Source organism: Vidua macroura, chromosome 31 (assembly GCF_024509145.1).
Source record: "Vidua macroura isolate BioBank_ID:100142 chromosome 31, ASM2450914v1, whole genome shotgun sequence".
NCBI lineage: Eukaryota > Metazoa > Chordata > Aves > Passeriformes > Viduidae > Vidua > Vidua macroura.
Window position 1 is genome coordinate 246,454 of NC_071601.1, and position 17,954 is coordinate 264,407.

The window sequence follows — 17,954 nt, forward strand, 5'->3', positions numbered from 1 at the left end:
TACGACTGGACTATGAGGGGCCGTGAGGGGAAAATCCCTAATAAAACAGAATTAACACTTTCCACGTTTTTTTCTCCACGCTGCGGGGCCGAACTCCCCTCACAGCGGTGGGGGGGGGGGGGGGGGCGGTTCTGCCCCTCAGAGCCCTCCCCGTTGCCACGGCGACTGCGCGCCCTTGGCACTCACTGCGCAGGCGCAGAGAGATACGGAGAGAAGCGCGAAGGGCCCTGCGCATGCGCACGGAGCGCGGGCGGTTGCCGTGGAGACGCGTCGGCCAGGCCGGGCCCGGAGCGCCGCCGCCGCCGCCGCCATGAGCTCGGGGCCGGAGCCGGAGCCGGGGCCGGGGCCGGGGCCGGGGATACGGCCGGGGACAGGGACAGGGCCCCCGATCGGGCCCGGGCCGGGGCTGCCCTTCCTCCCCGGCTGCGCCATCAAGGACCCCACGGTGAGCGCGCCCGCCCACTGTACCCCCGCTGTACCCCCTTCACTCGGGAGGCCCCCCGGATCAAGGTGGGCTGGCCTGGTGGGTGCCCCCTGAGTGGTGACCTCGAGAAGGGGCCTCTGAAGCTCCCCACACCTGCTTCAGGTGGTACCTGGTATCCCCTGGAGATGCTGTCTGGGAATCTGGTACTCCCTCAGACTTTGCTCTAAATCCACAGGAGTCTTGGGAACCCTAAACTCAACAATATTCATAGAATCATAGAATGGTTTGGGTTAGAAGACCGTAAAGACCATCCCATTCCACCCCCTGCCATGCTCAGGGACACCTTCCACTATCCCAGGCTGCTCCAAGCCCATTCCAACCTGGCCTTGGACACTTCCAGTGATCCAGGGGCAGCCACAGCTTCTCTGGACACCTGTGCCAGGGACTTGCCACCCTCACAGGGAACAATTTCTTCCCAATATCCCATCTATCCTGCCCTCTGGCAGTGGGAAGCCATTGCCCCTTGTTCTGTCCCTCCAGGCCTTGTCCCAAGTCCCTCTCCAGCTCTCCTGGAGTTCCTTTAGGCACCAAAAGGGGTTCTAAGGTGTCCCTGGATCTTTCTCCTCTCCAGGTGAACACCCCCAGCTCTCCCAGCCTGGCTCCAGAGCAGAGGGGTTCCAACCCCCAGAGCATCTCCATGGTTTCCTCTGGCTCCAACAGATCCGTGCACTTCTTGTGTTTTGGGCTCCCAACCTGGATGCAGCACTGCAGGCAGGGTTTCACAAGAGCAGAACATAGGGGGAGACATTTTTTTCAGGGAACATTTAACCCCCTGAACCAAGGGAACCTGATGTTCCCTCAGATCACCCTGTAATTCCCCCAAGAGGCCTGGCACATCCTGTATTCACCAAATATCCCCCAGATAACTTGATGTCCTTTGAACCCATGTCCTGGGAACCTCAAACTCACCAGACCCTGGACATGACCCACAAAGAACCCCCAAAGGACCTGATGCTCTGTAAACTCATTTGATGCTCCCCAGCAGATTTAATATCCACTTGACTCTCTCCCAGGGACTTAGTGCTTCCCAAAGCCACCAAATACCTGCTGGACTCACTTCTTGGGGATCTGAAAGCTCTGTACCCACCTGGTATGTCCTGATCCCACCCAGAGCAGACCTGGTACTCCCATAATTCTTCCACTGTTACTGAACATTGCAATCTGTTCCCAAGGGACCAAGTATCCCGGAACTAACCTTCAAGGGGACTTGGTACATTTAATCTTCTCCCCAAGGCATCCATTGCATCATGTACCCATCTTATAACCCTGAATTTGCCCCAATAGCTTTAGGGAGAGAAACACACACCCCTCCTCCCCCTCATTTGTGACCCTCATGTGAAATTCCAAAAGCTTTTTTCCATAACTGCAGAACTACTGTCTGCAAACTCACTCCTTTGGATATTCAGTTCCCTTGAATATATCCAATAATTCCCCCACAGTTCATAAGATACCCAAGGGGAAATCCCCAAACTCGCTTTACAGTCCTGAAATCTGATTCCCTCAGGAAAAGCTGCTGTTTCTCTGAACCATCTGAGTTTTCCCAAAGCAAAGTCCTCTGCAGTGATACTGTCCTGAACCAAGTTCCTTAAATTCACCTGATACCTCCTCAGATGGATATATCCAGGAAAACCAATATTAATCAAATCTTGAGCATTCCCCCACATGAATTAATCCCCCAAATCATCCTAATATAATTTCCATCCCAATATAATTTGTCATAGGTACACCTTGATGTCACCAGTCTCATTGGCAATCAACATCTTCCTGATACCCCTTTCCTCCAAAGCTCTGATACTTCCAAAACTGCTCTCCTGGTGTTGCCTGGAGAACTGAATCCTTGACAGTGCAGGTCTGGAACCTGATAACCTGATGAGAGAACTGGTATCCCACCACAGAACTGGTGTTATCACTGCTTCCAGGATCATCCCCAGGAAATGACACACTCTCAGCTGTTCCCAGGTTCCCTGGAAGAAGCAGTCTCATCCTCATCCTCATCCTCTGCACCTGATACCTAAATGAGGAAGCAACCTCTCCTTTTCCCTATCCAATGGTCCAGGCCCTAAGGACCTGATAACCCCAAATCCTCCCAATGTTCTCTTGAGGAAGCGGTGCCACAGAGAACTGATGCTTCCATTTATTTCTTTGATATGCTAAAAAAATCCCCCCAAAAAAAACCAAAAAGGGGTTGTTTCATGCCTGGTTTGGGCTTACCAGGAATTTACAGCCTTCCTGGAGAGCATCTTTAACAGAAAATGTTCCTGGCTGCATTCAGCTTTGTATATGAAAATCCATTGTCACAGAATCATGGAATGGTTTGGGTTGGGAGGGACCTTAAAGGTCATCATGTTCCAACCCTCTGCCATGGGCAGGGACACCTTCCACAAACCAGAGTGCTCCAAGCCCATCCAACTTGGCCTAAAACCAGTAACAACGGAGTCCTCCAATAGTAAATAGAGTAAATTACTCATAACAAATAACCATCCAGCAATAAAGGTTGTCTCAAAATTATTATCAGATAATATTTCCTTTAAATAATTTATAACATCTTGGAAATCTGCAGTTTTTCCAGTCCATAAAAGTGGCATCACAATACTTGTTTTCCTAGTGAATGCTGAGAAGTTCTGAAGGAAACCTCTGTGTTCAAGTAAAGTGGTGTTACTGCTTAGTGCTCACAGGACAGGGAAACGGACACTGGGAGAGGGAATGGTGTTTGTGTGAAGTGTTACAGACTTGGCAAAAAGAAGGACTTAATTCAATGGAATTTCTTCAGATAAACACTGGCAGCAACTGAGATTAGGAGTTTACATTCTGGGTTTTCCCTTTTAAACTTTCATTAGTTACCTGATCCTGGAAGATGTTATCTGGCATACAGGTTCACTTTGGGAGAGCTTATCCACTCAGGAGCTTTATGAACCAATGAGGTGCTTTCTTTAGGCAAATGTGGGCTCTTACAAGCCTGCACACTTCTAACAAACACTGATATTGCTCAAATTAAAGACAAACTTCCTGGTTTTCCTTGAATATTTTTCCCACAGCTTTCCCTTGGTATTTATTTAACAGAAGGAAGTGGTAATTCTGTGGCAGTTTATAAGATGTTCTGCTAAAATGTCTTCAGACAAATCCTGTTTTCACCTGTTTTCATCACTGCTCTCTCCATTGCAAGATCCATAGTAGGAGTTTCAAGAGAAAACAGGGAATTATGTGGAATTCAAGTGAGGCCTCAAGGTATAAATAAGATTAGAGGCTTAACCATGAGACGCGAGGAAGGGGGTGGAGAAGAAGCAGTTTGCATGTCTGAAGTTGGACTGACTGCAAGCCTGGGGCTGGAAAAGGAGCTGGAGCTTGTTCTTTCAGCACTAGAAATGCTTACAACTCTGTTTTACTTGGCAAAACTCAAGAGGTTTTATTATCAGGGACTCATAATTTCCCCTGCTTTCTCTGGAGCTTTAAGTGTTGAAAGCCCAGTGGGACCAGGCAGGCTCTCGGAGTGCAGGTGAGGTAGCACGTGTGGTGGAGTGTGCAGCAAGTGGAGCAGTTTGGTGTCACTCAGGTCTGACCCTGCTCTTCAGCAGTGAAGAACAAGACTGGCTGACAGAGATCAGGTCCTGTGCACAGCTCTGGTTGAATGCAGCCCTGGGAGAAGGACTTGGAGCTGCTGATGGATGAGAGGCTGGGAGCCAGAAGTCCCCATCATGTGCTGGGCTGATTCCCCCTCTGGGCAGCAGGGGAGGGGGCAATTCTGCCCCTCTGCCCTGCTCAGGTGAGACTCCCCACCCACAGAGCTGCCTCCAGATCTGGTGTCCTCAGCATAAATAGGAGATGGAGCTGCTGGAGAGAGTCCAGAGGAGGCCACAGAGATGTTCCAAGGGCTGGAGCCCCTATGCTCGCAAGCCAGGCTGGGAGAGCTGGGAGTGTTCACCTGGAGAAGAGAAGGATCCAGGGAGACCTGAGGGCCCCTTCTAGGGCCTAAAGGGGCTCCATGAAAGATGGGACAAACTTTTTAGCAGGGCCTATAGCAGTAGGACAAGAAATGATGGTTTTAAACTCAAAGAGGCTTAATTGAGATTAGATACAAAGAAGAAGTTTTTTTACAAAGAGGGTGGTGAGGCCTGGCACAGGTTGCCCAAAGAAACCGTGGCTGCTTCATCCCTGCCAGTGTCCAAGGCCAGGTTGGATGGGGCTTGGAGCAACCTGGGATAGTGGAAGGTATCCCTGCCCGTGGCAGAGGGTGGAACTGGATGAGCTTTTATGTCCCTTCCAACCCAGGCTGTACTATGAGTCTATGACTATGTAGAGAGGTGATGAAACAACTAATGTGCTTTTGTACATTTCATATTTGCAGTTCTGTGAGCATGACATGCCTTGATTTAACCCAGCAAAGAAAATCCTGTATCATGCCAGGGGAGGGTTAAGAAAATAAATAACAGTGGAATACACAGAGGGTGCACAACAGTGAAGGGAGCACCATAAGGCAGTAACTGATTGAGGTCCCATGGTGCTCTGTACTGCTGACAAATAGGGTAGGGGACAAAGAGCTGGTGAGATAAATACCAGGGCAGATAAAGTGCTGACACACTGTTCTAGGCATTAACTATGGTGGCAGTCAGGAAATTCAGTGATTTAAGTTCTTCCAGAGCCTGTGGTAGTGCAAGGATCTGAGTTCACTCTTGTGCTTTGTACATCCACCACTGACTGTTTTTTCCACTGGTTTTTTTTGTTTTGTTTTTTTTTTTTTTTCCCTAAGTACAAAATCTGAGTTTAAATAAATACTGCAGTAGTTTATAATAAAATGCTGGGGATGTGTGTGGGGTGAGACATTCTTCATATTGCACTCTCTTGCTGGTTTTTTTTGTGCTTCCAGTAGCTATATCTGCTAAATTCATGCAGTATTTTGATAGCTGGATTTCCTTCCAACAGAAAACATCTTTTCATCGGTCCCAGACACTGGACTTCAAAAATGGATATGCCTTTTCCCGGCTGCCAAGAGAGGGGGTTGGTGGGGACACACTCTTTGCAAATCAGCTCTCTCAAGATGAATTAGATGATTTATGCACCAAGGGAGCCACACTGACCTATGGGCAAGTCAAGAGGCCTGCACCTTCCCGCTTCACTCCAGCATTCGTGACTTATGACAAAAAGGTATAAAGAAGCTGATTCCAGGAATATCACTGGCCAAATTCGGAGACAAAAACAGTCAGCTCCAGGGTTCACGGGACTGCATACAGCAGTTTTCAGATGCCAGAGCCCTTAGTCAGAGACAGCTGAATCCCAGACTGAAAGAGGCTTTCTTTGCTCGGGAGGAGGATTATAATACCTAAACAATGTAAGACATTCCCTGCAAGTTACACTTGAGCATTTCCAGCAGATGTTGGAAAAGAGGTTTGATTAGCTCTGGAAAGCTCCAGCTTAAAAGTATTGCTCTGTAAGCCACAGCCTAGGGTTCTGTGTTTCCAAAACTATATTGAGGTTGTAACTGAGCTTTAACTGGAAAAGTCAGTCTGCAGTGGGAACCCTGGTAGCCTGTTTGACTGTGGTCTATCTATTCCTGCTTGTGTTGGTCACCACAGCGTGTCACAACCTGAACTGCTCCATTTAGTGCTTCCCCTGTAACATCTTGGTCATCATATCAGACTGGGTGCTGTCTCTGTGTCTGCTTGGAGCAGTCCTGAGCTGACCCTTGGTTCTCAGTGTGCCAATGGCCCAAGCTGCAACCCGCAGCCATGGATGGAGCAGCTGCTGCAGTGGGAGCTGCAGGGCTCGGGAGCTCACCACGTGCAGGCTCCGCACACTGCCAGCCCTGGCAGAGCAGTCTGCAGCCAGCCAGCCCTCAGCCTGGCTGTGACACAGGCTGGGGAACAGATGTGCTCTGTTAATTGCTGAGGATGTTCCTTCAGAGCAATGTAAATGTTGCTGCTTAATCTGTCAGATCCTTCTCTGCCCCTTCCTTCAAGCCACAGGAGCAGCAGGAGCCACAGTGCTGCTGGGGATGTCACAATCCCTTGTGGGCCACTTTGCTGACTGAGAGGAACTTGCTGGCTTTATCATCTCTTAATTATCCAGGCTTCTGGGCTGATGTAGGCTGGGTATGCAAGGCCTGATTGGCCACCTGCACCATCTTAGGGGCATTGAATGATCTTGGAGGGAATATTCCTCCTACTTTTGCCAAACAGAGAGCCTGGCTGATTAGTTTCCTTGTTTCCCCAGCACAAATCAGTTTTTGCTGTCACTGCTGAATAGATGAGACTTCACATCATGGAAAGGACCTTAAAGATCATCTTGTTGCAGCCTCTCTGCCATGGGTAGGGATACCTTCCACTATCCCAGGTTCCTCAGAGCCACTCCAGACTGGCCTTAAAATTATGACCCCTTCCAGATTTTAAAATCCTCAGATGTGGTTGAACTCTTTACTTAATCTGTGGATAACTTCTCTAAATCAGGACTGTAAAGCTGAAAAATAAAGAGCTGTGTGTGTCAGTAAAGTAGATTACTGTCAGCAGCCAAGCATCTGGCAGTAGGTGGAACAGCAGGTGATCAAGAAGTAGGGAAAAGACTGTATTTTTACACTTGTCTCAGGCACACCAAATTTGCAAAAGACATATCTTAATAAAAGCACTCCTGGTGCCTCTACTGTCACTCACAGATTAGGCCACAGCTGTCTTTGAAGATTTTTAGAATCTAATCCAGTAATTTTACACCACTAAAGCAAATTATAAATAAATCATTGGCCTTGATAAGACTAATCACAGTGTTCAAACTGTTTCTTTCTCTCTCCCTTTGCTGTATTGTGCCTTGGGCAGGTTTTGAAGTTCGATGCCTACTTCATGGAGGAAGTTGCTATCTCTGCAGAGGAGCATTACCGGATCCGCCAGGTGGGCCTCTACTACTACCTGGAAGATGACAGCATGTGTATCATCGAGCCCAAGGTGAAGAACTCGGGTCTGCTGCAAGGCAAACTCATGAGACGCCACCGGGTGCCCAAGAATGAGCGCGGGGATTATTACCACTGGAAGGATCTGAACCTGGGCATCGACCTCACCATATACGGCCGGACCTACCGCCTGGTCAACTGCGACTCCTTCACCAAGGTGTGTGGTAGGAGAGCACTGACAGAAAGACTCCTGGGAGCTGCAGGGTTTTAATTACCTGTTAGAGTGCAGCAGTTTGCAGCTGTAGCTTTTGTGATACGGGTACTCACAGTCTTTTATTGTGCTTTTTGTGCAGATTTCTTTTTTCAGGCCAAAGGGGACTTCAGGGTATGACATCTGCTGAGGGCAAGTAAGGTGCTCGGGGTTTTTGCCCCAGGACTGCTGGGAGTCCATCTTTTGTCCTCAGGACTTCTCTTTACAATACAAATTCTAAATTCCTGTCTGGCCAGTTGAACTGCTTGGTGTCCAGATGAAACATTGTGCATACATGAGAGGGAAATTAGTGATCCCAACTCTTTTCTGATTTAATATTTCTCTGTTAGGAACAGTTGAAAGGAATACAAGCAGTAACTCTGCACACATCCACAGCCAAGCCATGATCCATGGTACAAACTGACCTTTCTAAGAGAGCTTACTCATTGCCTGCTTTTCTATTTCTGGCTAGTTCTGTACCAGTAAATGAGATAATAATGATCCAATAATAAGAAATAAAAATTACCAGTACACTGGTATCCTGCTAGTTTGTCCCCAGTAAAATCTCAGCCCAGGTCAGCTACTATTCTTCCAGACCAGGAGCTAGACTGCTCCAGGGGCCATTCCCAAAAGGTGAACATGCAATCAACCTGTCCTGGAGGCTGGGAGAGTTTAGGTCCAGGCTTTTCCTTGTCAGTTGGCCTCAGTGCCCAGGAATATTCCCAAGCATGTATAATATATTGGTATAAATATGGCTGTGGGGCCAGCTCTGCTGGAACTGGGTGACTGTTCAAGTCAGTCCACATCAAATAAAGAGCTGGTCCTCATGTTAATATTGATGGAAAACATGAAATGAGCTATGTGGGTCTACATCTCAAGGCCAATAGTGTATTATCATTTACTGACATCTTCCAGACCAGGAAATAGTGAGCCTGAAAGTGTGGACTTGCCTTGTGAATCTCCAGGGAGATCTCATATTCCTGTGGGAGATGTTTGCATAGGTGCTTCCTGGGCTGAATATTTTCATGGACCACTTCGTAAAGCCAAAAAGGGAACAAGTCCCTTGACTTCAGAGATTGTTTTGGGTGACTGATGCAAGTCCATGAGTAACACCCTGGATTTTGTTCATGGTCCAAGGTAAGCAAAAAATCCCTTTAGAAACAAGCAAAATGCACTCTTTCTGTGGGAAAAGTACTCCTGAAAGACGGAATGAAGCTTCCACTGACACATATCCTCGTGCCTGAAGGGTCTTGATGTGCTTAATGTGGGTGACACTAGCTTCTTCTATCTGACACAGCCCTAAATTATTGCAAATTCAGGCTAACTACATCTGTGTTTATACAGCAATTTATTCTTTTCCATTTACATAAAAGAGACCAACTGACAGTTATCTTCCATTTAAAGCCCTAAGGCCAAGGAAAACTGTGCTCAAGTGAAATCTGAGTTAGGATGTTCAGGACAGAACTGCTCTGATTAATTACAGGGTAAGCAAAGATAAGAAGCAGCTTAAACAAATGTATTTGTCATCTGTTGTATTTTGCTGTTGCTGTAGAATTCTCTGTGAATTGCAGAATTCTGACCTCACTCATCCCAGCCCTCCTGTAACCTCTAGTCACCTCTTACCTTCAGAACTCCTGGCAGCACTAACACCTCAGATGACCTTCCTAGGTGTTCCTGGAGAGCCAAGGAATTGTAGTGAATCCTCCAGAGGAGCTGGTTTCGGATCCTTACACAGAACAGCGTCGGACGCCTGTGCAAAAACGCATCGTGCCCACAGGTCCCGACCCCTTCAGGCAGTTTCTGACCTATGACACAAAGGTGAGAGAGCTGGGGATTACCCAAATTGTTGTATAATTAGCCACATCACACTGGTGAGGCACCTCCAGTCTTGGTCCTGGTCTGGGTCCTTCACCTTAGGAAAGATGTTGAGGGTCTGGAATGCATGCAGGGGAGGGGCTGGAGCACCAGGAGTGGCTGAGGGAGCTGGGAAAGCAACTCAGCCTGGAGAAAAGGAGGCCCAGGGGGGACCTTCTGGCTCTGCACAACTCCCTGACAGGAGAGGACAGCCAGGTGGGGATCAGTATCATCTCCCAGGCACCCAGAGAGAGGACTGGAGATGGCCTCAAGTTGTGCAAGGGGAGGTTTAGGTTGAATTAGGAAGAATTTCTTCACAGAAGGGGTGATTAGACATTGAAACAGGCTGCCCAGGGAGGTGGTGGAGTCCCCATTCCTGGAGGTGTTCAAGAAGTGACTAGAAATGGCATTCAGTGCTCTGGGTAGGGTGACAGAGTGGGGGTCAGTCAGAGATTGGGCTCAATGATCTTTCAACCTAAAAGATTCTGTGTTTACAGTGAATATGTGCTATTGAAACCCAGGTCTTGTGAGTGTGTGCAATCTCATTCATTCTAAATTGTCTCAGTCTGCTGAACAGACTCCAGATTTGCTCCTTTCTTGGCTTTAGTGAGAAACAAAACCTTTTATGCTTTTTTCTGGGCTTTGTGCCTTCTAAACAGCTCCTCTTTGGATTGCAGAGTCTGTGCTCAATATCATCCATTACTCTCTTGCTTTCTGTTGGGATGAGATAAGCCACCTGCCTCTGGAATTTAGCAGCCAGATGCAGTTCTATTAGGAATGGTCTTGCTGCATCCACTCCTCTCCTCCCCCAGAATATTGATGCCAGGTGCCAGAGCAGACAATTTCAGAAAAACACAAATGCCCCTATTCTGACTAAATTCTCCCTGTGCCTCTCCTCTCTCTTCAGGAGCTGAACCTTGGGGAACTCTTGAGCATCTCAGTGTGATGAGTTTGATTTCTGTGGCACCAAAAGATGATTCTGATCCATGTTTGTCTGCTTTTTTTTCCTCCACCCCAGGTGCTTCGCTTCTATGCCATATGGGATGACACCAACTGTGCCTTTGGTGATCACCATCCCTGTATCATCCATTACTTCTTGGCAGATGACACAGTGGAGGTTCGGGAAGTCCACAAGAGAAATGATGGGAGAGACCCATTCCCAGTACTGATGAGGCGCCAGCGCTTGCCCAAAATCTTTGTGGACAAGAACAGTAAGTTTAGATTGGCACATCCATCTGTGCTAATGTGTCATTATTTCATGGTAAAAAAAAAATTCTTCAAATGGTCACTAAATTCTTTATCTTTTGGGAAACAGTGGCAGGACAGCAGTGCCAGCATCTCCCTGTAGTTATTTTTACACCTTGCTTTTATATCCATTTTCACTAGGAAATGTTAACATCTCCCTGATTAATTTATTTTTCCTTCCTCTCCCTTGTCCTTAGAGAACTTCCCAAGCTGTGTGCTGGAGATCACTGACCATGAGGTACAAGAGTGGTACTCACCCAAAGATTTTGCTATTGGCAAAACTGTCACCCTCCTTGGACGTACCTTCTTGATCTATGATTGTGACAAGTTCACCCAGGACTTCTATCGTGAAAAATATGGCATCACAGACTTCCAGCCAGTAGATGTAAAGAAGAAACCACTTGAAAAAGTTCCACAGGTACTGCAAACAATTTCTCAAAAGAAGGGAGGAAAGGAAGCAGTTGGTGTAAGCTCTTATAGTAAAGTAGAGGTTCAGCTTAGTAAGAACCTGTAGAAAACAAGTTCAGCTTAAAGAAAAAAATCAAGTAACTTGAAAATGACAAGGCAAGAATGGTCATAATTGATATAAAAATGAAAGCCTGGCTGCACTCACACTACTGAACTCTCCCTCACTCTTCAAAACAGTGTTGCCAAGTCCAAACTGCCTACTGGGGATGGTCACAGCCCTTGTTACCTCCCAGACTCAGCCCAGAAATTGTTTGGAGCTGTGGCTTAGACCACAGGCATGATGGGGATTAGGTTACCAGTGTAACCATTTGATGGCTGAGTTCCTGTGCACAGGAAGGTTTAGTTGGAACTAAATGATTTTAAGGTCCTTTTCAACCCAAACCATTCTATGGTTCTTTTATATAGTCATAACCTCTTAAATCAGAGAAATTACATGGCTTTCTGAGTTTCAGATTTGCTTAATTCTCTTATATTTTCATTAAATACAGCACATGGCCAGGCTGGTATCAACCATCTCTACTGGGCAGGATGTCACAGCTCTTGCTACCTGGTGGCAGAATATTTCCTTCCATATCTGATGGGCTTTGCTAAGTCTTGTAAACTTTATCTTGTTTTTAGTTGCAGCTGTTTATGGTTGATATCTCCTCTGGATGCAGGTAATTCCTCCCTATAATGGTTTTGGCATTCCTGAAGACTCTCTCCAGAACTGCCTTAGTCTGTTTCCAAAGCCTCCACGGAAAGATATCATTAAGATGCTGGAGAATAATCTCAAGGTCCTGCGGTACCAGGTGGCCCTTGTAAGTGTTTTCCTTGGTGGAATAGTGCCAGGAGGATGGGAGGAGCAGCCTGCCCAGACAAGGCTGTTGGCAAACTCTCCTTTGTGCCAGTGGGAAAAGAGAGCTCCCCGAGCCAACACGAATGTCCGTGTGGGGGATGCCATGGGGTTATTGTGTGCTTGCTGTGACAATTGGCAGCTCACAAAACTAGAAAAAAAATAATAATAATAAGGCCAGAAAGTACAAATCAGACCTGCTACAAACCCACAGCCATTTATGGGAAAACTCTCTCTGCCACTGCTACATGACAGATGGCCCTGGCTGAAGCAGCCTGCACTGGGCACTGTGCCTCTGCCTGCCTGCCACCACTGCCACCAGCCAGTGCTTGATGTGTCTGCTGCTGGCTCCAGTCCCTGTCCTTCTCCTGGCTAGTCCTGGATGCAGCAGCCAGCAAGGAGCTGTCCTAGCAGAGCAGCCAATGCCAGTGTAGAAGCTGGAAAATCCATGAGAATGGTGTTTTCCATGCACAACAGCACCCAGGCCCTGGCCTTTGTGCCAGCTTTACAGCGGGTTTATGCAAGGAGCCTCTGGCACATCCAGCATTGGCATTTCCTGTGCTGCCTTGTGCCTGCCCTCTCCAAACACTCAGGGTGGATAAGGGCTGGTTTCTTTTCCCTATTGTGGAGGAGTTCCCTAAAGGTCACAGCTGAGGAGTTAAGATCCACTTAGCTTTAAGCTAAGCAAGTAAATTCACTGGTGTGTCAGGGGAGTGACTTCCTGTGACTAAGGGCTAAAACAGCACCAGCCTCTCTCAGGTACTCAGCATAATGAAAAAATGTAATTTAAAACTGAATTTTACAGCCTCTCTGGGATGAATCATTCCATATAGGATAGAGAAAGGATGTCGCTTGGATTACTCAGGCTGTGGAAACACTGAATATACTTGGTAACTTCAACCCAGATTCTGATTCAGTGGCTTAAATAAAGCAAGTAACCTTTGAAATTCAGATCCTAAGTGCTGTCTAGTGCATTGTTATGCTATGTCAGCACATCAAGTGCTTTGTTTAGTCAGCTGTAAAAAAAGCTCTGGATGCTTATGAGTGGGTTACTAGGTACTCCTAAGCATGCCAGGCAAGAAAAAGCTGGTTCAAATGCTCTGTTCCAAACCTGCTATCTTTCCTCTAGGAATCACCAGTGCCTGAGGACAAAAATCGTCGTTTCATCCTCTCTTATTTCCTCTCCGATGACACGATCGGTATCTATGAACCCCCAGTCAGAAACTCTGGCATCCTTGGAGGCAAATACTTAAAAAGAACCAAAGTTACCAAGCCAGGGTCTACCCCAGAGAATCCCATATACTATGAGCCCTCCGACTTCACCATCGGTTCTACAATTGAAGGTAAAATCCAGCCTGGATTTATAATACTCTGCTCTGGTATGTCATTTATTGCACGGAGAGTGCATATCTCTTCCTTCACTTGAAAGATCTGCTCCTTCTGGGTCTCCTCACATTCGAATTTCCAGATCAGCAGCTGGTGTACATTGATACAACTTTGTTACTGTCAATGTTTGAACCTTTCAGTCAGTGAAATTATTCTTACTTCAAGAAGTGAAACAAGTAGCAGAGCTGGCTCAAAGCTGAGCCCAGCCACAGGAGAGGAATCCTGCTCCCCCTGAATGATGAAATTACTTTAACCCATGCTAAACCACAGGTAACACTACTTCTTTAATGTTTCTTCCCTAGTGTTTGGCCACAGGTTTATTATCACTGATGCTGATGAATATGTGCTTAATTACTTGGAGAGAAATGCAGAGAGTTTCCCTGAAGCAACAGTGCAATCCATAAGGGATCATTTCCTCCCACGGAAGGTGGTAGTGGAGACTGCCAGCAGGTAAGCTACCAAGAGTGGGGTGGTGGGGCTAAATAAGACTAAGGCTGACAGCTAAGGGCATTTTCAGCAGCCTCCCTGGGCTCCAGCCTCCTGCTCTGCTGGTGGTTCTGATGCTCCAAGAGGCTGTGTTTGGGCACATTCAGAGGGTGTGAGATGTGTACAGTAAAATGTTGTGGCTGCTGCCAGCCCCAAAACCTCCTGGGACAGCTCTGGCTCAGCAGCAGAGACAGAAAAGTGGTCACAGCACCAAGCCTGAGTTCAAGAAGTGTTTGGACTTCCAGGCAAAATCACAGAACCACAAAATGGCTCAGGTTGGAAGGACCTTAAAGATCAGCTCAGTCCAACCCTGCCATGGGCAGGGACACCTTCCACTATCCCAGGTTGCTCCAAGCAACACTTAAACACTTTCAAGGATGGTGGACACATCTTTTCCCAAGAGGCATCAGTTCCCTGTAACAGATGCTGCCAAATTGAGCTGCTTGATGGTTGCAGGCTCAACAGGTGGTGGGGGGAGTCTTTTTTAGGGCATTTATTCCTTCTTTGCTTATCAGCCCATCAGAGCCTAGACCACATCCTCCTTTTATTTGTCTGGACCCAGTTTGTGTGACCTAGTAACAACTCTGTTATCTCAGAACATGGTTTGGAGGCAGTTATATCATGGCTCTGGTTGAAACTCAAGTTTCCCACAGTTTCTGACACTGTGGAGCACACAGGGAAGTGCTCTTTTTTTACTCAAGTGTCACAGCAAGGCTGCAAAAATGAGTTCTTACATTAAATCCTATTATTATTTTCTTCTGCAGTGGCTTCCCCAGGAAGGACCTGGATGATTTAATTGTGGAGGTTCAGAAAGAACTGAAACTCCAAGAGCCCTTCAACACCAGGCAGTTTCATGAGGCATTTCATCATTTTGACAAGGAGGGCTCTGGCTTCCTGGATAAAGCAAGATTTTTAACTGTTTGTGACAGGTTCAACGTGCCAACCAGCACCATTCTTCTTAAAAAGGTAGATGGAAGGGGTGCTGTGCATGTGGAATTCCCCTCCTATGGCTCTTCCAAAAGATCTCTTCTAAAAAACAACCCTAACCAGCTGCTCTAGCCTTCAAAGGGGAACAAATTCAAGAAAAGGGCAAGAGAGTCCCAGTTTAGAAAAACTCCTGAGCTGTTGGACTGAGCCTGCGTCTTAGAGGAGATAATAATTGCTGTCCTCTAAGGAAAATGGAAAAAAATGTTATCCAGGTTGCCTCCCATGTTTGACTGCACTGTAATGTGTGAAAATCCTGCTGGTTCGGGTCTTGGATGAGTAGAAGAGGTCATGTATCAATGATAGAGATCAGGAATCATGACAGAGGTCCTGCAGAGCTTGGAGTGTCTGTGATGGCTTAAGCACAGCTGGGATTGAATAGAGGTGACACTGAGGTCTTCAAGGAATGCACCTTAGGAAAGCTTAGAGACATTCTGGATTCAACAGCAACTAAACTGAAGGTCTAAGAACTAAGTATTTAAAAAATTATAATAATTTAACAATAATTTATTATTATTATTATTATTATTATTATTATTATTATTATTATTTTAGAATCATAAGGCCCTGGTTAACACTTACTGGGCACTATGAGCAGCAAACAGCACATGGAGATCACAGTCTGCAAAGCAAATAATGTGAGGGAAACTGAGGGAAAAATTCCTGCAGTGAGGATGGAGGAGGAATATGACTGGCAAGGATGTTTCCTCAGCATCATGTGATAGGCAGTAGATTAGTGGCCAATAAAGGAGGGTCAGACTTTAGAGAAATCTAGAAACCAGAGGGAGTTACTTCCCCTGCTAAAATAAAAACTTTTCTAAAGCAGTCAACTGCGAGCATCACAGCCGTGGTTAGAAAGGTGCATGGGCAGGGGATTTGTGTCTCTGAATGTAGGATGAATTAAGGCCTGACAAGCATACAGGGCTTTGCTGTACCAGAGTTCATCAGAGCTCACCCTGCCCTAAGGAATTCACAGTGTGGTGACAATCCCTGCTCCACTCTGAGAGTGGGAGAGAAGTAACATTCCTAAAATTATGTGGAGAACCTGTGACAATTGAAGCTAAACTTCCACGTTTGAGCCCCAGTCTAGGACCTGTGCACTAAAAACATCCATCTCCTCCCCTGAAATCTTAATCCCAGTGTTCCCAGAGCCCTGGGAAGTGTGGCAGGGCTATAAATTAAACATATGGCAGAGAGTTCATTGCCTGGAGAGAAGCACAGCTGTCAGTCACAAAAGCAAACCCCAGAGAATCTGTCTCCAGGCGACAAGGGGAAGAAGAATCCTTTCAAGGAATTGTGATATTAGACCTTCTCCATCTCGCTGGGTGTCAGAAGGAGATTAGTTATGCAATTAAAGAAACAAAAGCCTTCTTTCTTCCCCTGAAGCACACAAAGGCTGTGGCTCTGTAACACAATGCAGGGTCAGGCACAAACACCAGAACCGGCTCATTAGTGGGGCTGTCACCAAGCTCAATTATCTGTGTCTCTCCTTTATGCCATGTGCACACACCAAAGTGACACCAGGGAACTGTTCACATACACTGCCCCCACTCCACTTTTGGCAGGGATGTGTGCAAGATTTCCTGTGGCCCATCTCAGTCTGTGGCCATGCTCTGTATTTTTGTGGCTCTCTTGCCACTCTGGCGAGGCCCGGAAGGAAATCAGGATTGAACTCAAACACTTTAACTCTTCTCCTTGCATAGATTAGTGTCATCTATAGGCATTCAAGGTTGGACTTGAACCTTTAGATCATCAAGTCCAACCTTTAGATCATCAAGTTCAATCCTTAATTGATTGGACTTGATGATCTAAAGGTTGGACTCAATGATCTCGTAGGTCTTTTCAATCCTTAATGGTTCTATGATTCCAAGTTTACCTGTGATTCAGGACTACCAGAATGGGGACACATGGGGGAATAACATCTCCTGCTCTGTCCCACAAGGAGAACTCTGGGCACTTCCCCCTAAAAAACAACCCAAATTTTCCAAGAGCTTTTTCCAACTCTTTATGGTGTTTGCTGTGTGTTTTGTCCCCACAGCTGATTGACTACTGTTCCTGTGATGAAGACAAAGTAAACTACCGTGACTTCCTTCAAGCCTTCCCTACTGATCTCTTCCCAGAAGCTGAAGGACAGTGTCAGCAGTTGAATTCTCAGCTAACTTGAATATATTGTACTTCAAAAAGGATGTTCTGGTTTTCCCCCTTGCTTCACTCTCTCCCTCCCCCTTTTACAGACCCAGCTGATTCCACCCTCATGTTAAATTTTTTTCCTTCCTAATCTCTCCCTGCCCTTTTAGCTACCAGCTACCCCCAAACTCAACCACACAACTGCTGGATATTGAAATGAAACTCATAGGAGAGAAAAAATAATTCTGAGAACCAAAGTCAGGTTGTTCTGTTGTTTTCTCAACCTTTTAGTGCAGTACTTTAGAGAGCTAAAGGTCTCTGGAGCCTGGAGTGAAAACCACTCCATGTTTCTCTCAGATGGGTTTTTCACCTTCAAGTAGTGAAGACTGCCAGTTTGTTATTAAAATGGCAATAAAACTGCAGTTGCTATAAACGTGTCAAAAAGTCTGTTTTAAATAGAATGGCTGGAATAGCTAAGGATTAAAATAAGGGCGAGGGGGAAACCCACAAATTGTGATTCTGGGTGTACTCAAAATAGGGTGATGGTGGTGAGTTTAGTTATCTGGAGGTAACAGGGGTCTGAACACAAATCTGCTGACAGCAGCTCTGCATTTCTTAACAAGAAGTTGGAAGAATTGTTTTAGGACTGAGATCCCATCTAAACCCACCTTATCCACCTGTCATCTCACCAGACAGGTCTCCAAGGAAAAGGGAACATGGGCAGTTGGCATGGCAATAGAGTTATGATACTCATGCTCCGTTACTCATCTCCCTGTGAAGGTAACGTGGCAGCCTTCTCACCTCAAGTGACACCTGCCAGGTGTTGCCATGGAGCACAAAGAAAAGGCAGAGAACAAAGCTCTTTGGAACAAAATGCTGCTTTAAATCAGCTTTTGTGCCATGGATTCCCACTTCCCCTCAGACAGCTGAGAGTCTCCATGTAACAGCTCCCTCCTGTCTCCCCTTGTTT

The 17,954-nt window shown here is 46.5% G+C and overlaps 1 protein-coding gene across 1 annotated transcript; it reads left to right on the forward strand.

The window, feature by feature from the left end:
- The first annotated feature begins 250 nt into the window (after window positions 1–250).
- Window positions 251–17,043, forward strand: EFHC1 (EF-hand domain containing 1). Its single transcript, XM_054001666.1, has 11 exons — window positions 251–445; window positions 5,402–5,623; window positions 7,282–7,569; window positions 9,271–9,420; window positions 10,475–10,667; window positions 10,899–11,119; window positions 11,826–11,966; window positions 13,131–13,344; window positions 13,690–13,837; window positions 14,638–14,839; window positions 16,896–17,043. The coding sequence occupies exons 1-11, from the start codon at window positions 311–313 to the stop codon at window positions 17,019–17,021; spliced, it is 2,040 nt and encodes a 679-aa protein (XP_053857641.1). The 5' UTR covers window positions 251–310; the 3' UTR covers window positions 17,022–17,043.
- The last annotated feature ends 911 nt before the right edge of the window (window positions 17,044–17,954 follow it).

What these genes read in the sequence shown, in the direction of transcription:
- EFHC1 (XM_054001666.1), top strand. Translation starts at nt 311, where the DNA reads ATGAGCTCGGGGCCGGAGCCGGAGCCGGGGCCGGGGCCGGGGCCGGGG. An exon ending in TCGTGACTTATGACAAAAAG is followed by an intron (nt 5,624 to 7,281) that starts GTATAAAGAAGC and finishes TGCCTTGGGCAG; the next exon opens with GTTTTGAAGTTCGATGCCTA. An exon ending in AATCTTTGTGGACAAGAACA is followed by an intron (nt 10,668 to 10,898) that starts GTAAGTTTAGAT and finishes CCTTGTCCTTAG; the next exon opens with AGAACTTCCCAAGCTGTGTG.